At 40.8% G+C, this 26,130-nt stretch overlaps 1 protein-coding gene across 3 annotated transcripts in view; it reads left to right on the top strand.

The window, feature by feature from the left end:
• Positions 1–26,130, top strand: part of fchsd2 (FCH and double SH3 domains 2) — a 77,739-nt gene that overhangs the window by 45,883 nt on the left and 5,726 nt on the right. Inside the window, exons 9-21 of one of the 3 annotated variants that reach the window (XM_030393658.1) lie at positions 2,177–2,299; positions 3,384–3,479; positions 4,605–4,679; positions 9,840–9,956; positions 10,060–10,164; positions 16,315–16,404; positions 16,708–16,770; positions 21,824–21,958; positions 22,755–22,838; positions 23,014–23,191; positions 24,126–24,346; positions 25,571–25,763; positions 25,857–25,945. In XM_030393658.1, the coding sequence (XP_030249518.1) occupies positions 2,177–2,299; positions 3,384–3,479; positions 4,605–4,679; positions 9,840–9,956; positions 10,060–10,164; positions 16,315–16,404; positions 16,708–16,770; positions 21,824–21,958; positions 22,755–22,838; positions 23,014–23,191; positions 24,126–24,346; positions 25,571–25,763; positions 25,857–25,945 (1,569 nt within the window). The remainder of the gene's footprint in view (positions 1–2,176; positions 2,300–3,383; positions 3,480–4,604; positions 4,680–9,839; positions 9,957–10,059; positions 10,165–16,314; positions 16,405–16,707; positions 16,771–21,823; positions 21,959–22,754; positions 22,839–23,013; positions 23,192–24,125; positions 24,347–25,570; positions 25,764–25,856; positions 25,946–26,130) is intronic. The other 2 variants (XM_030393666.1, XM_030393671.1) reach the window with 2 other exon arrangements.

The raw sequence follows: 26,130 nt of genomic DNA, 5'->3' as shown, positions 1-26,130 counted from the left end.
CTTTATATCGGTGCATCAGAACCTGTAATGATAAGAGCTGTCAAATGAAAACATCTGCTCGGTTTCTGTCCTTCCTTTGACTTTCTGCCTCTCATTGTTGTCTCTTCTCTTTTCTATTTCCTTTCTCCCTGTCACAGACCACTTCATTAAAACATGTGTTCTGTTGCATAAGGCAACACATCACAAACTCTATAGAGATTAGAAATTATTTTTAGAGTCGGCAGGCCAGTGGTGGTATGCATTAGGGCTGCACAAAAAATCGTTAAAAAATCGCGATCTCGATTCACACATACACGTGATCTCATTTCTACACACAGCGATTCTGAAGCATTTTATATCTCGAGCCGAATCACAAACAAATGCTTCTATTTTCCTCCCGGATTTTTTGAAGCGCCCCCAAACGCAGCACGGCCGCTGCCTCCTCCCTCAACCTGTGGTAAAGCGTCTTTACAACACGTGATTCAGTGGAGGGAGCCCGCCTGCAGTTGAGTGTTTGGAAGGAGTGTGAGAAGCCGTTTTTAGACGGGGCAGCAAGCCGCCAATCTGCCCGTCCTATTGACGACTAGGTCCGCGGTTTTAGACAGACGGGCGGCAAATTTGGGGTCTGTTTTGGTCCGCCGATTTTCTGCCTCGGACGGTACACTTATTTCCGCCTCGACTGCTAGCTTGTTGTTGTAGCGACAAGCTAGGAACGGTCACTACCTTCAAATTAAAAGCCCCCCGCTAAGAACCCAGTTCTAAACTCCAAAGGGGTGCAATGCAAAGCTCGTATTTTGAAGACAAATTCGTTGTCAACTGTTCGCAGCCCAACTTCGGGCTTCACGTCACGTCACATGTTTACGCCTACCTCTGAGGCGGCTTTTGGAAAAGGAAGAATATTATGCCTCCGTTTTAGAAAGCCGATCACAGCAGCTATCTCATATCACCTAGCCAAAGCTACGGCCCCAATAAACACTGTACAACATGAGGTATTAGAGGATGTCCTCTCATCTTGGAGACAATTTTTTTTTTTTTACTTTTGTAAAAATAATTTCTCATTCAATGATGGAACTAACAAAACAAAAAAATGTTTTTTTTGTTTTGTTCAAGTTCATCAGTGCAATAAACATTTTGTGAAAAAAATCGTGCCAGAGAATCGTGATCTCAATTCTAAGCAAAAAAATCGTGATTCACATTTTTTCCAGAATCGTGCAGCCCTAGTATGCATGTATGTTTGTGTGTAACAAATCACTCTGTTAACTGTAAAGTTGATCACTATTTCTTTTCTTAATCCATCTTTAATTTAAACACCCACACAGGTGATTACTAAACTCATGCTTAAGTTGTCTCGATCTAACGAGTGCAACAAAACAAAAAGGAAACAGAGGAAGCTTTCTATCAATCACAGTGTGTACACACCCACACAGTCAGGCAACATAAGTGAAAATACCTGTGTGGGCTGTGTATCATATCGTCACCTGAGGGCAGAAACGACATGTCTAACTTTACTACTAATGTGACTTTGTGAAATTTTGAGAACTGAAATTGTGCAAAGAATAGGATAGGATAGGAATAGAAAAAAAAATTTCTCTGATGCCAGCTTCTTAAATATGCTCTGGTTTCTTTACTCTATGACAGTAAACTGAATATCTTTGGGTTGTAGACAAAGGATGAGGATGGTATTTTGGATTTTTGGAAACACTGTTTGAAATTTTTCACCATTATCTGACATTTCATACACCACACAACTAATCGAGCAAATAATTGACAGATTAACTAACAATGAAAATATTCCCAAACTTTTACTGCATATCCCTTTCTCCTGGTAATAAACTAGTGCCACTTTATAACTTACACATGCCTAAATGAGAGTTGTGTCTCAAGGCTTTGTTACAAACAAGCTTGCAGTCACAAATTAGTTGAGGTTAAATGGTTACTGGAAGTTTGATGATGAGAAATAAGACACTATTTTACAAACATGGTGTGGTGGTGATGGTGTTGAATTGAATTGCTCATTTTGTCTGAATGAACAAATAGCCTGACTCCTTGACCCTCTGTACCTCTTCTGTCCATCTCTGTCTTGATGCCTCCTCCTGATTCACTTGTACTCTTAACATTATAAAGGATTATAGAATTCCATTGAATGAATCCATTCTTCACCATAACCCAAAGGTCCTTCTCTTTCTCTGTCCTCTAGGCCTTGGATGGCAGGATCTACGAGCATGTGAAAGACTACCTGGTAGCGCTGTCTCGTACCGAGCTAGAGGCCTCCCAGGCTACACACAACACCTTCCAGTTCCTGTTGGACAAATCCACCAGGGTGAGTCAGATGTTGTGAGAGACAGAGACCTTCTGTATTCATTTAAGTTTAAGTTAGTGCTTGTTCAAATGCAAAACAGACATCATGGGGAAACTCCATCAGTCTTCTTGACAATATAGCATGATCAAAGTGCTCATTTTGCCAAAACAATTCTATTTCTTCAGTGAAATGAATGGGACACCTTGACATTTTGAGTTCATTTGATATTACTCAGCACTATTTTTCTTACATTGCTCGCTGGGGAAATTGTGCCTTGGATTAGAGTTTGGAAGAATTGTTCCCACACAGCATTTTAATAAAAACAATTTGAAACTGAGGAATGCAGGAATGCAAACAAGTAATCTCGAGGGAAGCCACAAAATAAATGCTGAAACACAGTCAGTGACGAATAAAGACATGTTGTGTTTGTGTGTCAGTGTAAAACTTGCAGTCTGTTCTAAATGAGTCGGAAACCAATCTCAAAGGGAGAGGGATTGCTTTATAAGCAAAACACAACACCACGATTGGTTTCCGTTAATACAGCGTACGCAGGCTAGTCAGCAGAGCTCAACACCTCGCAATACACCATCACCCGCAGCAACTCAGACAAGCACCCACTAACACCCAGTGATGTCATTCAAATCATTACCGCGTGAAATGACATAGTCACAGGTATTTATCAGCACCAGCTCTGATCAGCACCATCAGAGTGTCCACCCAATTTTGATATGCACATTTTTGCCACTTTTCTGGCACGATGCTGTGACATGTACTGAAGTTGAGGACCTAAATACTTTTCTATCCCTCTCTGTTGAACATGGTTCAGTTCTACAAGTGTTTTTTCTGAAGCAACTTGACTTTACTATGCTCTCCTCCACACATGGATGCCATAAAAGTGACAATCTAAATATCAAACACAGTGTATGTGTGAATATGAAGTACTCACCAACAAAAGGTATGAAATGTGGCTGCAAAATGTTTGTAGTTTGCTCATTCGGCGAACGGAAGCCACAGTCAGCGTGGTTTCTCTGAGGTCACAATGGATTCCAATGTAAACTTTTCCGTGGCCCTGGATTAAAACGGTTTCCTTCTGTCTTCCTCTCAGATAATACAAGAATTCAACCAGCAGTTGTTCATGCAGGAGAACCCAGTGTTTCACAAAGCACACGACTTCCAGTTCCAGCCGAGCGAATGTGACACGGTGAGATGCACAAGGCTGCACACACATACACTGCATTCATATCCATACACATGCAGCTCTGGGCTGTTGGGCTGTTTGAGCACGATGTTGTTGAACCTGTATTGTTTGTATATGAACCTGTTCATACAGCAGTACAGTCGCTCCATCTCTCCCTGCCTGCCTCTCTCAAACAGACACATGGGGTTGTTTCCGTCCTCATTCTTATGATGTCCCCTCAAATATTGTATTTTGGATATAGTATGAGGCTAAAACCCTGAGCACATCTCAAGCAGCTGAGTACCTTTCATTCCGATGATTTTAGTGAGTCCCATGAATACATCTGGGGCTGAGAGGCTTGCCAAGCTAGAAATCAGAGAACCAAAGCTATGATCATTTCTTATTCTCCAGAGAGATCTTCTTCTCTTTTGTCTCCAGCCTTTGGATATTTCTTTATGTTAGGATGAACTTGTCCACTTAACTAGTGTCTGGTGACAGCATGCTAGAAGCATGAATCTGCTCTGTGTTCGGATATATATAATTTCGACGACAAGTGTTATGCGTCCACTGGGGACTTTTCTTTGTAGTCCGAAGTTCCTTTCATCATTTATGTAAGCTAAACGTTTTCTGTCAAATCAAAATGGTTGCTGACTGTTTAAAATATTTCAAATTGTTGTGAATCGATCAGCACCCGTGTGGTCTTGTTGCAGCAGTAGAATCATGCTGTCTCACCCCTCATGGGGCCTTGTTAAGGATTGGTGGCTGAAAAAGAGACGTCTCCCAGTGGACCATGGTCCTAATTCCTCTACAGCTATCCTTTTCTCTTGTGTCTGAGTCACTTTGTGCTCTCATGTTTCTCAGCTTCTTTCACTCTCTCTGCCAAATGTTCTTTCCCTCTCTGATCTTTTCCTTTCTCTTATACACTAACTGGTGCTCTAACATTTCTCCAAACAACAATGTGCTATTCCTTCCCTTGTCTTCCTAATCCTGTTGCTAACACTTTCCCTGAACTTTCTTTCCATTAACCTCCCTCCTTGTATTTGTGTGTCTGTGTGCCTGTACTGCTGCTCTTGGGTACGTGGGTGCGCGGTTGCGCTGCTGTGTGTGTGTGTGTGTGTGTGTGTGTGTGTGTGTATGTGCGTGTGCCAGACTCTGAGCTCGGTGCAGCAGTTGGTGGACATTGAGCCGTCGCCCGTCAGTGCCATGAGAATGACCCTGGCACAGGTAGTCTTAACTGTTGTTAGCATTCCCATCCTCATTGCTGACACAATACATGGATCATCTACTTTATTCATGTCTATCTATTTATATGTTTGTCTTGGTGACATTCAGTTGATTATGTACATGTAACTAAGCATGGGTAATTATTTTGGTAAAACTTAACACCTAGTACGATGACTGACGTTACGCATGCTGCTGAAAATATATAAACAATAATGTGGAATTTTGCTTCTTCTGTTGCCTTACATAAAAATGACAGCTATTTATGTATAGACGCATTGATTTGCATAGCACACTTCATCATCAGTCTGGTGTATGCTCAGAATCCAACCCACGGTAAAAAAAATCAGATTTAGAAGAATAGATCTCATATTCTGTTGAAAACTGATGATAATTCCAAGGTTATGCATATTACTACAAGTCTTTAAACGCCTATCTGCCTCTCTCAAAATGATGGTTCAGGAATAAAGGTCCAATAAAGGTAAAGACAAAACACTGAGTCAGGTCACTGACATGGCAACACAGTGTTAAAACATAAAATACATGTCACTCTCTGCTTGAATCTAAAGTTTTTGTTGGAGAGCTGCTTTTTTCCGTGACATAACCCTTCACTCCAGACAGTTAAAACACATTAAAACAACAACATTAACCTAAACATCCTAATTATCTATCTTGGCAAGCAGTGCGGACCCATCCCTCTTCATAAACAGAATGTCGTGTATCCTTTACACCATGTCTAGCCAGCTTCAACACGAAGACTTCATACACAAGGGATTATGAGCATGTGCATACGAAACACTCTCACACCTTTATTTATTTTCACAACTAGCAGTCGGGGCCATAATCACGCAAATAGTGTGTGTATGATTTCCTCTTTTATTCAATTACTCTAAAAATTACTGCAAGGAACTGTAGTTATCAGAACCCCCATGTCTGTCTGTAACATACCAATGATGACTGTTGCATGCTGCAGCATTAATACACAGGCGTGGCTGTGATTACACCTATGATATCATGACCACCGCTGGTGTAAAAACTAAGAATAGTCATGACAAAAATGTGTGAAGCTCTGAATTACTGGTTCGGATAAATTGAGTCATATGCATTGTTTTATGTAACAATAGAGTAATCAGACTAGAATAAAAAAGCAATTGTTTCAAATCTTTCTTATTTGATACCTAATAAACGCCTGTGACCACTAGCCTACACTATCTACCTACTATTGCCCTAGTCAGTGTTTATCAGTCCCGGTCCCGGTTCCCCCTTCCCTGCTTGTTTTTCTTCTACTCTCATACACCTACACCACAACACAGTACCAATTTTAAAGCCAACCTGTTCTGTGATCTGTGTCAAATCAGCCATGATTATAGATGGGTTTCTAAGAGATGGCATCAGTGAGATGCATTCACACGCAGGGGGTTGAAAACAAAAATAACTTTTGTGCTTTCTGTGCAGCCTGTTGATGTTTTAACTCACAGATAATTTGTTGCTCTCCTGCACAGCTAACTTCGGATGTCTGGGTTAGCATTATTGCTGCTACTGTGTGCTCTTTTCTCACAGGAATATGTGTCATGTCAGCCAGGCAGAGCTGACAGATGTCTAGCAAAAGGTGGCATGTGGTTAAGGATAAAAAAAAAAACTGTCGGAAATGCAAAGATGAGTGTTGCATACATTTGCCCTTCTACATAATAATTTTGTTGCCGCTGCTTTATTTCTAAATGCTTAAAATAAAGTTATCATGACATAGTACCAATGAGTTTTCTACCCCCTGCTGCATATGCATCTTTTATTGCTTGTAAACAGGAAACCCATCTATTAAAGCTAATTATCTTTGCTGCAGTGATATTACTATCAGAGCTCTTTATACCCTGCATTGTCGTGTTGCTCCAGGATAATGAAACAATAGAGCTGCATTTTCTTGGATTACTGAACAACACTGTTATGACAGTGGTGTCACAGCACTGTAAAGCTGTCATGCTGTCTTGTCTTTGTGAGCAATGCAGTTCCAGCACAAAATGACTCATTAGATGCTGTAACCTTTTTGTTTTTGCATCAACTTTTGAGATATCACTGCGCTGTCATTGCTCTCCTGATGATAAATGAGTCAAATGTTTGGTGTGTGTGATTTCATTTGCACATTAATATGTGTTGTGGGTTTAAAATATGATTTGCAGCAGGCAGAATGACCGCATCTGTACTTGTTTTGCTTTTCTTTTTTTTGTTGGTGGTGGTTGTTTGTGTATGTTTTCTTTGTTCTAATCTGTATGAGCTCATACTTATCAAACCATCGCACCAAAATCAAACTACATGCAGAATGTGAATTAGCACAGGTTTTAGTATTGACTCTGTCCAAATAGTAAGGAATTTTATCATTTTAAATGTCTGCATCCACAATAAAACTATGACTAAACTTAATTGGGTTAAAGATGAAGGCATTCTTGTCAGGTTTAGAAGCAACGCTTTACCTTTACACCTATTGTCTCTCTTGGTTTATAAGGATAACACCTTGAATGTGTTTTTCTTTTTGCCATTAATGCATATAATACATTTAATCATAGAGATGCATTTGTCACAGTCACAGAAGGCACAAACAGCTGTCTGTACTGCTGCAGGTTGTGCAAACACCTTCCAGTCCTGGACTTCCAGTGCCTTTTTTAAAATCCATTAAAACAGCTCACACAGCAATACAGCTGCCTCGACTTAAGTGTGATACAGATGCTGTTCAATGTTTTGTATTATATTAGTCAAGACATTGGTACGTCTCTGGAAGCTGTGCAGAGAGATCCTTTTTTAGAAAACATTTGGAGCCTAGTAGATGTCAAAATGATGCAAATTTGCATTAGAAAAGACAACTGCAGCTTGTTTTTGTGGTATTTTTTCTTTTACATTTTTGCCTCAGAGTGAGGAGATGTCATAGAACAAGAGTCCTCAGCTTCAGTCAAATCAGAGATGTTGCGATTACATCACATGTGTCTCATAATTTTAACTCACACTTTCCCACCAGCCTATTCTGTTCCTCCCAAACACACAGACTACCACACTCTTCATCCCTGTGGTTATAGAATAACACAGTTGTCCCATACAGTACTCAGAATGACTGTTATTATGACAGTGGAGGTTGTTATTGAAGTACAGTACGATCACTTAACTGTGCTGTACTTCACTTCTCTCTTAGCTGGCAGGCTGACTGGACATCACTTTGCCGTTTAATCACTTCAGTAGTAGTTACTAATGGTTTATCATCCTGACCCTGATTAAATAAATTAATACTTGACATTGGCACATTAGCACATTTTGAATGCCGTCTGATTAACATAGGTCATATCTGCTAAAGGTCCCCACTACATCATCATAATTGAAAATTTAAAAGAAAAATTAGTTTATACTGCACTGCGCCGTGTGTTGTATTGGCTCACACAGTTGTTTCACATTGACCAGCAGAACATTTTAATCATAAAGCTGATATACAAAATGAGGAGCATCAGTGAAAGGTCACATGCAAGGTGAAGATTCAAGCAAGTATTCACATTTTCCTGGTAAAGGTAGATGCTGGTAGGCCACCTGAAGGAAACTTTATTTACTCCGCAAGCTCAGTTTTAGCGAGCTATCAAAGCACACATTAACTACCCTCCATGACATGTCAGTTCAGAGCCACTGTTTTAATCTAGTTTCTGCCTCCCTGCCTTAGCTCCCTGCCATACTCCCTTGCCTGAATGTAATTAAGCCGTAAATCTCCCATGTAATACTCTTCGTTTCACACCTATACTTAGCCAGATTTATGCCTTCTTGTTACTGAAGCAGCACATAATTAATAGATATGATGTGCATGGAAACTTGCAATTAAAATATCCTGTACTTTAAGTCTGGGTAACATGCTTTTATTATCAAATTATGGAAACAGCAGCCTCTCAGGTCTGTGAACACAAATCGATGACACTAAATGTATGTACCTCCTGAGGCTCAGTTTGTTTTTGTTAAAGTGGCAATTTTCTTCAGTCTGTAGCCAGAAGAGATGTCATGCTTTACATTTTTGCTAATTTTAGGAACATTACAGGCCACTGATAATATATGAATGGAGGACACAGGTTAGGATTGTTCAGGAGTGTGTGAGTAAGGTTTAATCCAAATTTGATTGACAGCAACCAAGTAGATTCCCTACCCTTCCTGTGGACCACCATAAGGCCTTATTTCAGAATAAAATACTCTATGTATGGCAAAATAGCAAAATATCTTTTTATTCCCTTTGAGTCACACATCTAATGTTTGTCAGTTTAAAGGATAATCTTGCAACTCAAGAAAGTCACAACACTGCTGAAGTACTGTATGAGACTGTGTAAAAAGAAAACACATGACAAATAAAGCTAATTAGAAAGACTACACACCCAGAATTTGACAAACATCATGTATTTAATTCAAAGCAGAGTTCAAATTTTCTAAATATTTTTCTCTCATTGTTAACAACTGCTGTTAAGATCCTGAAGGGGATACTGGAAGATGAGGGACTTCTCCATCACCCACTAAAGGTCAACATAGTCTGACTCAAACTTTCCGTACACCTGATTGGTGCACAGAAGTGCGTGCGTCACCTTTTTCCAACTAAGCCCAGCTCACTTCAAACAAGTGAGAAAAGCACACAATATAGAAGTTTCCCGAACACATTTAATGAGTCTGTCTCTCTAGAAACAATCCAGCATGATTATAATGTTGAACTTTTTATTCAGAGAGTCGTGCAGATTCTTTTACAGGCCCACGTGTTTATTCATCTAAAAAAACAAAGAAATGTCAAATTCAAAAAGTCCTGTCCCCGCGCACCTCCTGATTTCTCTGAAAGTGCACATCTAAACACACAGTCGCACAGACATTCTCACACACTCGCGCTCTTTCACATGTGGTTCTGATAGCATCCAAGAGGATAGCAAGAGAGCTTTGCAACACACGCTGTATTAATCACATGAGAAGGAGACAATCTTTCTATCACACTTTCTTTAGCCTAATTAACAGCTTCTGCACATCACACACCTTGTGCCGTCATTGTCAACATTGTACTTACGTGTGCTTTTATGTGTGTTTGCTTGCCATGCTGGTGTGTGTGTGTGTGTGCGCGGGGCTGGGTGTGTGTTTACCCATGCCTGTCTGGTATGTGTGTGTGATTGTCTATATTAGAGTCGTCAGCTGGAGTCGGAGACGGGGACGACGGAGGAGCACAGTCTGAACAAGGAGGCCAGGAAATGGGCAACCAGAGTGGCCAGAGAACATAAGAACATCATACATTACAAGAGAGTAAGATTGACACACACACCCACTTGTAAATAAGAATGAGGGTCAACACACACCAACACACTATTCCTAATCAATGCTTGTATGTTGTATGTGTGATTTTCAGTGTCTGGAGGAGTGTGAGAGTCATGGTTTGCCACCCACAGAGCAGGGCAGACTAGACCTGGAGATGAAGATAGAAGACACCAAAGAAAACATGCGCAAAGCTGAGGTCTGTCAATATTTATTTAACATCACAACACTATTTAAAGGGTATGTTTAGGTCTAAGGGAGTGCTACTGCATATCTGAAAAACAGTTGTGTTGAGCCTTTTGTGGCTCCAGAGGAAGCTGCATTTGATCTGATAAATTGCCTTCGATGATGTCACTCAGTGACTCAGTTGCATTTTTGGCAATAGGCACCAGGTTTTGAAATGTAGTCGACTGGTCTAGCAATGATTATAATCGACAGCAAAACCAGACATGTCACCTTTTTTATTCCACACATTCTTCCTCCTTTTCAAACATTACCTACAATGCAACTTAACCACTTAGTGACACCACTGGAGTCAGTTCATCAGTTTTCGTGCAACAAAAGACTTTATACTACTGTTTTTCACATACTGTATTCATTAGGACTCCCAACGACCCTAAACACTTTATTGTGTAGAATCGGTGGAGTTCCCTTTAATAGTGGGTAAATAATTGGATATGTTCCCATAGCACTGTCTGCATTTAAACTCGACTCTGTGTAAATTTTGGAAGTGTTCCCTGGCTAGACTCCGGCTCGTGCACAAGCTGCGTTGGTATATAGAGTGTATGGATAGATGGATGTTTCCTGTTCTTTTAAATTGAAAAGATGGTTTAATCTCCCAAAAAAAAAAGTAAAAAAGTAAAAAAAAAAAAAAAGTAAACAGACTTAAGTATATATATTAATGTGTGTAGTTTGTGTGGACTGGACAGTCACTAAAAACAGAAAAGTGGGTTCGATGAAAAGGTAGCAAATGAAAAAAAAAAGTTTTCCCCTAAAATACAAACTGTAAAGTCTGCAGTGGTAGTAAATGTTGCATGTCATCGTGGACTCACTTTCTGCTGCAACATCAGTGCAGCATCAGCCTTGCAAACAAGCCCTCCCTTTCAGCGACAAAATAGAATCCAGCCGGGTCCCACATTTCCTCTGCTTGGTGTTTGGTCTGAGTGACTAATTGTTTGGTAAATATTTTAGAGACAAACAGTGGCATTTGGCATTCAGTCTGCTCATCTGCTCGGATGATGCAGCGGGCTGCAGTCAACAAACATGGTGCAGGATCAATTGATGCACCTTTCACATTGTAGGAGACGTCAAATCATTCAAGTTATTTGACCCTTCTTATCTTCAAAGGCCAATAAGCCCCTGCTCTACGTGGCTTGGGTGCATTTACTTCAGTTGTAGACTTCTGAACAGTGACACTGTGAAAATATCTAAACTTTCAGATGTAATACTATGCTTCTCTCAGATTTCTTGCTCTTTCTTCGACTCCTCACTCCTTGTGTTCATACTCCCTCTCAGCCATTGCATTTGCAGAGATATCGATCATTTCTGTATTGATTCTTGCAGATTCAACCTGTCACACACACTGGAAGACATCGCTGCATCATCTCTCATCCTGCTCAGCTCGATTCTGTCTGTTCTCTCTCAAAAAGTCTCTTTTCATCTGTGCTCTTCCATTTCATCTTTCTTCCCTCACTTTGCTCAGCTCATTCTCTCCCTAACGCTGCCTCTTTGCCTTCATTATTACCGGTCTTATCAGGCTTTCACATATTTGGCACCCTCTGCTGTCAGGTTTGGTCTAAAACATTTTGCTTCTGATGTGGAACCTGTGTGATCACTAGTTCACTAAACCTCCGCTCAGGTACTTTTCTTTTTTGGGGGAAGATTATTGAGCAGATTCTATTTCACTTTGCTGCTTTCATTGATAGGCACACTTTGAGTATATCTCCAACTGCAAGAATATTTTCGCAACACGTTCAGTAGCTTGTGACCTCATTTTCTACAGTAATTCTCTCACTGAAGAGTGCAAACATATGACCACCACTCCACCTTATTTCCGACCCCACCCTCTGTCTCTCTGCCTCTCTGTTTCAGTCTTTCTTACTCACGCTGTCGTTCTGCTATTCTTCGCCCTCCTAGGCCAGCATTACCTCGAGTAAGATGATGAATATTTTATGGGCTCATTTGGTACAAATGGCTTCATCACAGAGCTCTTATCACAGAATTATAGAGGGAGTGAAAGCAGTACAAAAGACATTATCCAGGTTTGATTACAGTGTTATCTAGGTAGTGATTGTGCCATTCTTTTCTTTAACATGAAGTCCCATCTTCATTCCACTAGGCATCTCCACTTGCTGTAGCCTTTCCAACACCTTATTACCAAGAATATAAAGAGCAAAACCTGTATTTATGATTTGTGGATAAAGATATTTTTGAGGCATCTGTAGCCAGTGGAGGAATGCATTGTGTCTACTGCCAGCTAATTCATTGGTGTTTCAGAAGCAGATGTCTGAAATGTAAGCTTCAGGTTTCTGGCAGCCAGTAAGAATGATTGATCGCGTTGTCCTCGCTACCTGTCTTCTTTTACTGATTTCTTAAAAATCGCCTAATTTGCTTGTGACAACACCTTAAGCGCTTTGATGGCCAGCTAAGTTTTAAAATCAATGTTTAGAGTCGATGCAGCGTCTGAGTGTGGACATAATTTACTGTGTGTCAAACTGCAGGCAAAGCTTTGAGAAAGATACAAGTTTCAGGTTTATTCGTGTTAGGTTTAATAGACACGCTGTAGTGCGAGTTGTCAGCAGGTTTCTTGTCCTGTCCCATGATTTTTCCATCTGAATATTTTATGTGAAACATGATGCAGGGAGCATAAATATCAATGCCTTGAATCCTGTAAAACTTTCAAGAGGTTGCAGGCCTATTTCTTAGGCAAACAAAGTGCTTATACAGGGTTTATGATTTTTGTTGCCTTTATTGACACATATTGTTATGGGGGAAGAGTAAGGCAATATTTTATTTCTTGTAATATGGTCATGGAAGCCTTTGTCCAAATATATAAATGTCTGCCCTTTCAAACTGAATGTGTTGCTTTGATTGTTGTTGTCACAGATAAAAAAAAAAAGAGCGACAACTCTAAGAAAAATAAAATATTATGGATGTTTTATGCTTTTGAATCTATTCTGCGGTGTTCAACAGTACACACCATAATCTTTCGCAGGATCCACATTTTCTCGCCTCTCTTTGAATGGAATCAATAAACATTGAAATAGGCAGTAGAGTTATGTATTCTGGGCTCTCTACAAATGCTGGTCTGCTTTTATGGCCTCTGGCTGATGGCTCGATAAAAGCTAGAGACGGTCTTTCCCTGAAATTACTTGAGTACTTATGACCGTTGCAAAAATTACCAGCATGATAAAGATATACACACTATGATAAAAGTCAAGTGAAAATTTCACAATGTTAAAGTAAACGGCTGCATGAATTATAAATAATGACAGTGTGCCCTCGGCTAACCATGTTTATTTTACTGGAGGGGAAAAAAGCTATTAGATTAAAAGTAATACGCGCGATATTCTCTTGAAGAAAACATACAAATAAAGCAGTTTTTTTTCTCACCTTTTGAAATCCGTGTTTACTCACTAGTATCATAGAGTGTGATATTTGAAGTACATGTGCTCTGCATTTCCTGTGCATCTTCTCACAAACAGACCTATACATTAAAGTCTTCTTCCTACAGAAAAGAGTTCACACTATCTTGTCACACTTCCTTCCTAGTTTGTTTTGGTCTTCCCTCCTTGCATACTTTCAAATGCAGCAGCGAGAGCATCTGAAATTCCCCACAGTGATATTAGATGATTATTGGCTTCTACTTGGCTGTTTTCCTCTTTCTAAGGAGTTCTCAGAGGATGAGAAAGTGAGAACAGTTGAGGCAAGATAGGCTGTCTCCATACTAATGAGCTGTTGAAGGCTGCTGTCAAACTGGCTTCAGCAGACAAGCTGGCCTCATTACCACGTGGCGTCAAAATCCATCAGACACAAGATGCATCAAAATAGAGACAAGATTGTGATCCCAGCAAACAAAACTAATAAGGAATGGGATATTGATTGGAGGTATCGACTCATAATTTAGACACAATTTAATCTGTATTGGCGGAGCGTAGTTCTGCGAATAAAAACACTTACTGTGTCCGGACCAAACCATCACTCAGCTGATAGCACTGATTCTGATGGGCTGGATAATTTGGAATAAAAGGCAGGAATTGTAAAACAGTTACGATACATACTCATAGTAATTGTCCAATTTGATCCAACTTTGTCTCTTTATGTTTGACATTAAAATGGAACAGCTTCTGAATCATGTTGATGGTTCAGTCTCTTGTAACAGGATGAAACAGGCTGCACTGTGTAACTTCAGTGAGAGGGTCGGATCACAGCGTTACACACATGTTTACTTCAACATAAAAGTTTTCAACACATGACATTGTCATGACATTACATCTGACAAATTGTTGCAGACCTGAGATTTGTATTTATGACAGTGGTGTTGCACTCAGAAACTGTGGAGGCACCAAATCGCCCAAAACGCCACTTTCTAAACAATACTACTTTAAATGGATCTGACATGTAGGACTGACACGAGGATCAAACTTCTTATTGTTTTGCATCTTTTTCCATAAAACTAAAATGAGAAAAGACTTCTTCCTGCTGCATCTTTCTGCCTGTCTATCTCTCCATCTATTTTTTCTGCCTACCTTTCTGTCTTGTTTTATTGATTATAGCTGCCCAGCTGAGGTTGTACACTCTGTCCACCAGTGATTTGTACCCACACCACTGGCTGCCTATTCTATTGACTTTAACTAAAGAGTATATTGCAGCACAGATGGCTAAGCATGTATTGGCCTTTTTTTGGTACATTTCTCCTCTGTAGTCTGGTATGTTTATGGTCCAGCACCCAAGGCTGCTGCTTCCTTTAAGCAGTTGTTGGGTACTGCTAATGGAAAGGGAAAAAATGGAGGCACTTAAGGAGCTTAGGTCTTTATTGATCAAAGCCAGGAAGTCTGTCTTGACAGTGTGTGTCTGTCTCTCTGACTGCACATCTCCAAGGGAGGGAGATATCAGCTATCAATCTGCTCCGTCAGCAACGGTAAGAAAGGAAAGTAGAGGATAATGAAAGGGGAAATTGATCAAAACGTTGAGAAACAGCAGTAAACAAAAGAGAAAGGATCGGAGATAGAAGAGAGTTGAGGACGCAAGACAGACTGAATGTAAATCTCAGGGGTTTCTCTGCTGGTGGTTATAGCGTCATCATCATCATCATCATCATCACCATCATCACTTTGCCCCGTTAGGAAAGAACACCGCTTATTAAAAGAAAGTACAACAAGATTTGATGATTTGCCGCTTAGAAGAATAAATGACACAGATTCCACATATCTTGGGCTGCAAATCAAGTTCACATTCTCACTCTGTCACTGTGATCTGACACAGCTGAATGGCCCAAATAAATGAAAGTAGAAAAGTTGATTTGGCGATGACTATAAAACATAAGACTCGGTGCACTGAGAAGGGTGTACTATGTGTAGAGACAGTCTATTATTGCAATGTTTGCTCTGTTCTACAGGTTCTCATGGGGTCCTTCTCTCTGCATCATCTAAAAAAAAACATTATATATGAGAAATGGTCCCCATCTGGGTGCTTACTGTATATAGCTTTGTTTGCTAATAGGAAAATTGTTATTGTCTTGCGTTTGTTTTGTTTCTGCATCATGGCCATAAAATATTTTAAGAAATGAACTGAAGATTTATTGTCTCTTTATCAGTCTAGTGTACAGTAAATTTTCCATCAGTAGGAAAGCAGTTGCCATTACCAAATAAACATGAAGCAGGTAGCGACTCTTTTAAACCTGGAGAATAAACTGACTGCAAAAGGCCGAAAGCAACTGTCTGTTCTTTTGTTATGATCCAAGGATCATAGGATCCAAAGTTTCCTTAATTGACTCACCTTCTACTTCCTGTCACGCTGCCTTCTGTGCGCAGATTATGAAAATGAAACAATATTTAGGGATTGTACGTATTTAAACTGCATTTTTACCTAAAAAAAAGAAAACACCATAAACAGTGATATATATTTTAACTTTTTTAAATCAATTTAGATTAGTTTTTTTTTTGTTTTGTTATAAAAACTTCTGTAGTGTTAGAGGCTCACAGTGACTCTTTACACATGGTTCAAACAGGGCCCTTAAATAGAACTGCATTTAGGATGATGTTCTTTTCAAGACTGAAGTGAGAAAAAGTGTGTAGGTCAGTTATATATTTCATGTTCTTAACATTTCCAATGCCTTCTCTCTCCAAAGACAATAAAGCTAAAAGCCGAAGCTCGGTTGGACCTTCTGCGGCAAGTGGGGGTTGCTGTGGATACCTGGCTGAAGAGCGCCATGAACCAGGTGTGTGTTTTGTCTAAGTGTTGGAGAAGATGTGTACTGATACTGTATATACTGTATGTGTGTGTGTGTGTGTGTGTGTGAGAGAGCCTCTCCTTCCCTTTGCCTGACTTGCTTCATTCAGTGATACATGTTTGTGAGTGCATTCATTCACACGTGCAACCCGTGGAGTGTTTATGTGTGTATATATTTAAATCCTGTCAAGCATGAATTCCAGTTTTAGTGCAGTGTGTTTGTGGGTGAGTGTGCCTGTTCGCAATATGTGTATAAACCCCTCCCCCTTCACTCTCTCTGTGCATGCTGTAGGTGATGGAGGAGTTGGAGAATGAACGTTGGGCCAGCTACACTTCCCACGATCCCTCACTGTCGGTGAGACACCTCCCCTCACTGTGCACGCGTCGCTGCTTTTTTGCCAAGCCAGCAGATGTTACGCTTTTTTATTTTGAAAATAGACCACGTATTAATTACATTTTAAAAAATTGGATGCTAATAGTAATTCATACTGCACCTGTTTAAATTATTTTGGCACAAAATTTAAGTTTGCGCGGATTATGACTTGGCGGCAAAGTGCAAATCTCACATCTAGAAATCAGAAGTAGCAGAGTATGTTTTCACCACATCACACAAGTTGTAGCTGATGTGTGTCGCATGTATGTTGGTTCTTTTACTCGCTTGAAATGAAAATCGCCAGACCACTAAATTGTGTCATGTCACTGTATGTTAGTCATATGTCTTCTATTTGCCCATCTATTTGTCCAATAGTTTGTCTTCTTCTTCTTCTACTGCACTGACTTACCCACTAGGCAAATTAGTGATTTGTGATATTGAGCTATTTAAATAAAATTTGACTCGACTAAATTAAGAACACACAGAAATGTAATGTCAAACTCTAGGGCTCATAATCATCGACTTTTCACCCTTGATTTCATGATAAGTGAAAACCACCAAGCTAGAACCGTTCTCCTGACAAATCACTTCCTGAGTGATGTAAATTGCGAGATAATTGACCTCAGCCTCTTTTGCCTAATCTTCTGTCACACCGGTTACAGCCTCTTAAAATGGCCCACATCCCCACTAGAATACTGATGAAGTCCTCACACAACTTGCAGTTTTTTTTATTTCATGACCCTTAGCTTTAATGACAAGATAGACTGAATACAGATCTGAAGCCTGAAGGGACCTTTTTATCAACTCATTGTGTTTATTAGTGTGTGTGTATGCATGTCAGAAGGGAGAAGGTGGACTCCAGGCAGATTGTCTTTTTTCGTACTTACATAATTCAACCATGAACAAACAGATTAATATGTTTGGAAATACTCTTCTCGGTGAGAAGCGCGTGACAAAAACTTGCAACAAAAAAGCAGGCAAAGGAAAATACCAATGCAAATACAAAAACTGAGGACAAACCAGAAAAAAACAACAAACAAATCAGGAACAGAAGAAAAACAGGAGACGCATGGACGAAAATAGACAAACCAACAAAGAGCAAGGGAACAACACAGACTTAAATACAAACTAAACTACCGAGGGGATGCAGGTGCAGGTGGAAAGACACTGCTAACAGCGCAGTGCTAACGAGGCTGAAACAGGAGGGAGACAGAACACTGGGGACACAGGTGAGCATGAAGAAGAAAGTAATAAGAAGACACAAGAGGATACAACTATGAAAGAAAAAAGGACATGACTAAACTAAAACCAAAACCATGACAGTTAGATGTGAAGTTTGATACCACTCTAATGTATGCATGCTAAATATGTAACTAGGACTAGGAGCTGGTTAGCTTAGCTTAGCCCTTGGCAAGAAACATTATACGTGCATTTCCCAAATTTTTAGAACCATTCCTTGAAATTAGATTTGACAAGTGACTACATTTCCCAAAAGTGACATTCAAAGAACTTTAACAGTAATACCTCTGGTGGGTTTAGTTGATATTTTTCTTAAAACTAGATGAGATAAAACTCAAGCCCCATGTAATGGTGCTTCTAATTATGCTCAATCAAAAATACAGCATTATATATTCTGTGTCCTTGTGTGTGTGTAACTGGATTCGTACGTGAGTTATGGATATTTATGTGCATTTTTATTTGTGCATTTGTGTATGCATTTCTGTCTCTCCCTTGGAAATATGGGGAGGCGAGTGTATGTCCAGGAGTGTAATCCCACACGGGACTTTGTTGGGAGGTGTGTGTTTGTGTGTGTGTGTTTCTGTCTGTCAGCAGGACTAAACATAGTTGGCCTGCTCGGTTGGAAGCACTTGACACTCTGCTCACATGACTTTGCAGCTCACAGCTGACATGAGAAAGATAGAGCGGCTGAGTGTTAGAAAGGGAGAGAGAGTCGTGGGGGGGAAAAGGGGGAGAGTTGTGCGATGAAAGAGGGAGACTGAAGAAAGAGGTGGGGGGAGAGAGAGCAAGTTGAGAAAAAGGAGAGGTGGTGTGATGTGAGGGGGAGGGGGAGAGGTGAGGAGGGAGCGGCGTCACAGTGATAATGTTGAAGTAAAATTGGATGCAGAGGTGAGATAGATGGAGGGATTGTGAAAAAACTGCAGAGAACAGATGAATATGAATATATAATGCCCTTGTATACAGCAAAATATATTAGAAAATTGCACAGACAAAATGGTGACCATGTTTCTAATGCCTTTCAAATACTTAATCACCTGCATGTAGGTGGTAATGTGTACTTTTGCATTTTTCTTTATGTGTCCCTTAGGCATCGGTTCCACTTTCTCTTCCTCTATTTATAAGATAAATTAGTTTGAGGCGAGACTTGCTGAAAACTCCTCCATCTGGCATGGGTGTCATTAATAGCACAGACCAGGAGGCAGTTTGAGTTTTCAGGCATTTGACAGCAGTTCAACAGCCTTTGATTTTACTCGAAGTGTACTGGAGCCTTAAGAGACTGACAGAGGCAAAGAAGAGGGATTACAATAAGAAGGTGCACAACAGGAAATGAAGAAGAAGGAGGAGGAAGAGAAGAAGAAGAAGACAAGGAGGCACACAGGATTGTTAAAAGCAGTTTGCTGATTAGGGAGGGATTAAGAGAGAAAAGGATGGACGGATCGTGAATAATAATCTGGGGAGGAGAACGAAGAAAAACAATGGGAGTGGGGAGCGAGCACTTCCGTCTATCCTTTCCTCATTCCACTCAACTTTATTATTACGATATGAAATACTGTAAGCCAAATCTCTCTGGCAGCCACTGGCTTCATTACAATATCACTTTCACAGTTATTACCTCCAGGACCGATAAAACCGGCCATTGGTCCACATCTCAGCTGTACAGTTGGACAATGTAATTTTTTTGGTGATATTTTATTGGGTTATTACTGAAATACGTGCCAGTCTTTTTAGTTCTGGGATGAAATGGAATTGGCCCTGAGGCAGTGCAGTGTACCCTTAAATCAATGCAGTAAAGTGGATAAGAGTGACGTCGCACAGCAAACACACAGCCAACAATAAATATGACTTTGCCACCAAGCCACAAAATATGGACCTGAGCAGTTGACTTCCATCCGACTGAATTTATCTCTCCACCCAGTCACTTATTTCTTGGCTGTGTCTGAAGTCACTCCCTGTCTACAGTTTAAGTACTGTCACTGCACAGGTAGATACTGGAAAATGATTTGCGTCTTCATCTAGGGGAATTAATTAACACTCAGCCTCGTGGCTGAGCCCGGCTACTAACAGGCCGCAATGCTTACTCTCTTCACCTGAGTGTACGTCTTCTAATAGCCCTTTCACACTGGACAATAAACCCACCAACATCAATGAACATCTGGCTCTTGTCTTAGGTGCATAATGCACATAATGAGCATTCATTCTTGAGCCAAATGACACTTCCATTGCACAATTATTTATTGGCTGCATCTCCAGTCTGCAATAATGGAAACTTTACACCAGCTTGGTGCTTATTTTTGCCCCTTTTCTGGCACGATGCTATGGCGTGTGTTGAGGTTATGGTGATGAATGCTGGGGCATATACGTGTCACTTTTGGTGAAAAATGTCATGAGTATGTAACACCCTAGATAATTGGCATGATGGAACGAAAGCAGGACTATGAACAGCATTTACACTGCTTTCTTTTAACAATTCCTTAATGCAGTTTGTAGATGTCAAAATAAATGTCACTAAACGTTTCTTTGTGCAGACCTAGTCCTAACGTTGGTGATCCCTTGAGTTTTCCTCTAACGCCAGCATAAGGTCGACTTAGTTTTTAGAGACACCCGTCCAGAAATACTGAATTTATGGTTGTACAAACATACCTCTCTCTGTCATGATGAATTGTGATAAATTTAGCGATCCTACAGCGTCAAAATTTCAGTTTCGATTTACAAACGATTCCATGCAGAACCAATGACAGTGACAGTTTCAAATCAGCCCCAGCTGACTGTGATTAGTGCTAATAAGCAAATGTTCACATGGTGATACACTAAACTAAGATAGTGTGCATGGTAAATAGTATCCCTGCTCCCTGCAGCATCATAGCATTGGCATTGTAGGCATGTGAGCATGCTGTTAGTATTTAACTGTGCCTAAGTACAGCATGGCAGCACGTTTTAAATTACATATCAGATAAGGACATTTTGTAAAGCAAAAAAGGAAGAATCAAGCAGTGTGTACTGTTTCAGTTGTAAAGGTGTTTAGCAAGCTTTCCCAGTGGAACGCTTTGATAAGAGTGTGTTAATTTTTAGCAGGGAACACCTTCGGACCACACCTGACGGCTAGTGTTTCCCTTGAGAACACATTCTTATTTTCTAGGGGATATCAGCTCATATACAAAACACACATCTGTTTTGTTCTGCACCAGTGTCGAGTTTACCGTGTCAACAGAAATCTGATGACTAAACACAATGACTTAGGAATGGATAAACCCACACACACACACTCCATCTCCATTGTTTTGGCCAGCTCAGTTTGCTGTGTGTGATGGATCTTTCTACCAGCTGGATCACATGACCTTCATATAAGCCAGTGAAATTCTCATGGAACAAAAGAGGGAGGGGCTGGATCATATGAAACATCAGTCCCTCTACACCTGTATCCAAAAGCTGTAGTACCCACACTGAGCAGGACAGACACACTCAGGCAGGCAGGAAAGGTAAGCGTTTCTATAGATGAAAGTGTGACACAGAGAAGAGGGGATCATGGTACCATGTCAAAGTGTGTCTTATATTGATAAGATATATACGAGTTGATGGAAGTAGACATTGGAACATCAGGAGTTAGAGCCAACAGGTTATGTAGAAAAGAGTTTCTTATAAGGCTTTTTTCAGTATTTTAGCTCAGCGTCTTTTGTTTATTTGATCTGGAGAGTAATGTGCTGTACTCCACCGTATGAAAGGTGACCTGATTGCTTCATATTTGTCCTTGTAGTTATCGGAGGTGTTGACATTATCTGGCTGTGTTTGTGTATTAAAGGGCACAGTGGACTTGGAGCGCGAGGAAGGAGAAGAGTGTGAAGAGAACATGGAGGTGTTTGACGACAGCAGCTCTAGTCCTTCAGGAACACTCCGAAACTACCCGCTAACCTGCAAAGTCCTTTACTCATACAAGGTATGAACACACACACACGCACACACACACACCACACGCAGTCTTTGCTTCTGCAGTTACATGGTCACACACATACACATATCACATGTCTGCAGCTACCTGCTCAACCAGAACGCACAATCACTGACATCCAAATACACAAGGCGACTAGTTAAATGTCAGTGTTACAATTATCGGAAATGCCACATGTTTGTTTTTAACAGTGTATTTCTACTGTGGATCAACCGACATGGTTCATTAGGGGTCAATACCGATTATTAATAATCAAGGAGACCCAATAACTGATGTACAGCTGCAGTAAAAGTTAAGATCTTAGTGTCAAAATTTAGAATTATCAGTGATGGAATGTAACTGTGTACAGTTTACTAAAGATACTGATTTAGATAACTGGAAAAGTGCTGAAAATCAGATCCAATATTCAGCCTATCCTTAATTTCTCCCCCTCAAGGACAGAGAGAATATGAAGGGCAACTTATTTAAAAAAAATGCAAGGGCAGATTATCTACTTGTTGACTGATGTTGGATGGCATTGTTCTCTCAGACAGATAGTAAAAATAAAATTATGAAATGCTAAAAGGATTGGCAAATAAAAGTAGGCCCGCCCAAGTAAAGTATGTGTGGGAAACACAGTAATACATCTAATAAGCTACGTGTATCAAGAGACAGTCGAGGTTTAAGATGCTCTGAGCGGAACGCTATTCCCTCCCCTTTTTTGGTCAACTACTATTTTCCCATTTTCACTCCCTCTGTCTCTCTTTCTCTATCTTTAACACTGTTATGTGTGTCCCTCCTGCAGGCCTCTCAGCCGGATGAGTTAACAATTGATGAACAGGAGATGTTGGAGGTCATTGAGGATGGAGACATGGAGGACTGGGTCAAGGTGCACAAATACACACACAGACGTGCATTGTGATTACATTAACAACAACAGAAGCGTTATCTGATGGGCTCTGTTCGGTGTCACAATCTTGTGTGGTCTCCTGGTGTTCAAATTTCACCCCACATGCCTCAGTGAATGCACTTCACTGTTTGTGTCTCTGGTGTGTGTTTTCCAGGCTCGCAATAAGACAGGCCATGTGGGCTACGTACCAGAGAAATACCTACAGTTCCCGACCTCCAACAGTCTGCTGAGCATGCTCCAGTCTCTTGCTACGCTCGATGCTCGATCGCACACCTCGTCAAATTCCACCGAGCCAGAGCTGCACTCCAACTGCATCAACGGAGACACAAACAGTAAGTACGCTGAAAACCAGGCAAGTGGTAAATTATTCCTTGAAATAATTAAACTGCATGCCAGGAGTTTGAGTAAAACAAGCTAGTTCCAGTTGTACCAGTGTAATGAGGTTATTATGTGCCTCTGATTAAGGGATTTTTCTCTTTACTGCTTCGCTGGAGTTGCTCGGAATCCGGCTGTAAACAACACTTATTTTGCAAAGCAGGGTGTTATTAGAATAAGCAAGCGTGAGTCGTCTAACTTGCTGGGGGAAACAAGATAAAAATGTTTCTGCGGTTGCTGTAGTCAACAGAAGTGTGAAGGCAAAACGGCAAAAAAATTCAACCGTGTTCAGGAAAAAAGCCTTTGTTTTAGCACATTTACCATCAAATGAGGACACGTTTTTGCTGCTACCATTCTGCTACCAAAAAGGTTCATAATCAGCTTAAGCTGGACATCTTATTCTGCTTTGACTAATGTTGACCAGGCTTGTTGGACTGCCCCTATCAGCCTGACTGTGCAAATGAAAGCTCCATTAATTTTCGCAGATAATAAAGAAATTGTGCATTATGTTCATGGTACCCGATTGGTTAAACATGTCTTCACTGCATGCCAAAATAAGAAGATTAAATAACCTTATGAAAGGAATAGTAGATCATCCTTCCTACCTTAGCTCTCCTTCCTTCTTCTTCTACTTTCTCTTTGTAATGCTGTGTATCTGCTCTAACTGAATACTAGGAGAAGACACATGGGGAAATCCAGGCACCTAATTATTAGTACAGTTATGCCTGTCTGTCTTCTCTGTATCTCCCTCTCTCTGGTGGTGTGTACCATTCTCGTAATGACAATGAGGGCCAGGCAGACAAGAAACTACATTTCGACAAGAATAATTATTCCCACTGTGTATCTCTTATTGCCTTCTCTTTCTCTCTTTGTCTTCCTTCCTCTCCGCAGTGATGTATGTCCGCGCACTTTATGATTACGAGGGCCAGGCAGATGAGGAACTCTCCTTTTCCGAGGGAGCGGTGATCCGCCTGTTGAACCGGGACACTCAGACGGACGACGGCTTCTGGGAGGGGGAGCTAAACGGACGGGTGGGCGTCTTCCCCTCTGTGCTGGTAGAGGATTTCACTGAGAATGGGGAGACCAGTGGAGGAGGGACAGGTGATGTACAGGTATGCTGATGCAATCTCAGACACCGTTGTGACAAAAGACAGCAAGGCAGATTTAATATGGATACTTGCACTCCAACTAGAGTAACACATTTAGTGCATCACTCTGCAGGAGTGAGTCTTATCAGTATTTCCTCAGGGCAGAAATACCAAGGACAGTGTGTAGTCTACGGTGCCACTTTTCCCCCCTCTCCCCTCCCTTCCTGGCTGTTGTCCAGTAGATCTATCAGCAGGGCAGAGTTCACAAACAGTGGATCAGAACTGCTATGTTCCTGCGGCGTTCTGATAAAAACCCGGTGCTGCAATCATAGAAAAAGGTCTTATCTGTGGCACAGAGTGCTGCCCTATTAGAGGCTCAGCAACAGGAAGGATACAGCCTCTCCCTTCCTAGAAGCCTGGAGTCATAACACAACAACTATTAACTTCTTTTGAGTCATATGTGGGGAAGATTGGTAAAATATTAATCTGAAGCCTCCTGCTTGCTGCACTTCAAACTAGTAATCCAGCAAAGTTTCTGTATTCTTTACAGTGCCTCGTCTAAAAAGACCTGAAGCTGTTCTAATTAATGTTTTTACATTAACAGTAGATGAATAACGATAAAGTAAAAGGGGTTGCTTTTAGTGACAAACACCCAGAGAATTATGTGACTGCAGTTCCTCTATGAAGCATTTTTGCATTTTTGAATTAGTCTTTTTGGTATCAGAGCAAATGAACTGTTTAGTTGTGTCTTGCTGCTCTCATAGCATTAATTTCACTGAATAAAGCTCTCAAAACCCCACTGTACACTATTTGCTGCACACCAAAGGGCAGACAGACACAGTTAGCAATTATCTGGTGAACATAGTGGAGCATTCAGCAGCTAAAGAGCCTCAGGAAGTGATGGAGACTAACAACAGAGCTGAAAGAGTGTTGACATTGAACTTAGTTTCAACAAGTGGACAGAAATACAACTCCAAATTATTGTCAGTGCCTCTCTGTGTGTGCTGGATGTGAAAATAAGCTAGTGCTTGTGGCCCCAAGTGGCAAAAAGTACATTAATGTAGAATTAAGGATCGAGACTAAGCACCACTTTGCGTCTCCATCAGGCCAGAGTCATTTGGATTGTTAATCATTCCACCAGTGACATGATTTCATAGTCTGTAAGTTGAAACCAATAAAACTTTTCGATAAAACAAATCAACTTTTGTTGATCAGGCAGTATTTCTCTATTTCTGTCCCTTTGCCCAGATTTCCCCATCACTGAAGCTGCCATCGTCTTTGCCACCTCTTCCACTGTATGACCAACCTCCCATCAGCCCTTTCACCAGTCCCGAGACCTCAACTCCGCCTCCTCTCCCACGATCACCCTCCGCAGCACTCAACGGGGAGCACAAGCCTCCACCGCCCAACTCGTCTCACAAGGGACCGCTATCCACCCACAGTAAGCCAAACACGGGCATAGTTAATTAAAAATAGGTCATTGTGGCTTATTTACTGTGAGTATATAGAAATGTCCCTCTGTCTCCCTCTGTAGATCAAAGCTCTGGCAGGAGTCCAGTGTCTCCAGGATTTCCTCAGCCACTGAGATTCACCCCTGAAGGAGGCCCGGGCAAACTACGACCTGTTAGTATAATACTTATTTCAGAAGTGTGTTTACTTGGATGTCACTGTTTTGATGACAAAATTAGAGTCTCTAGTTTGATTGGTCCAACAATGTTCTGATCACAGTTTCTTTTTAGGTTCACAAGGCTAGATTTCAGAAGGGTTGCTTTTGTCGAAAACTTGGGATGCTTGTGTAAACCATACAG

Source organism: Sparus aurata, chromosome 2 (genome assembly GCF_900880675.1).
Source record: "Sparus aurata chromosome 2, fSpaAur1.1, whole genome shotgun sequence".
NCBI classification, from domain to species: Eukaryota; Metazoa; Chordata; class Actinopteri; order Spariformes; family Sparidae; genus Sparus; species Sparus aurata.
This window is presented reverse-complemented; position numbering and strand designations above follow the sequence as displayed.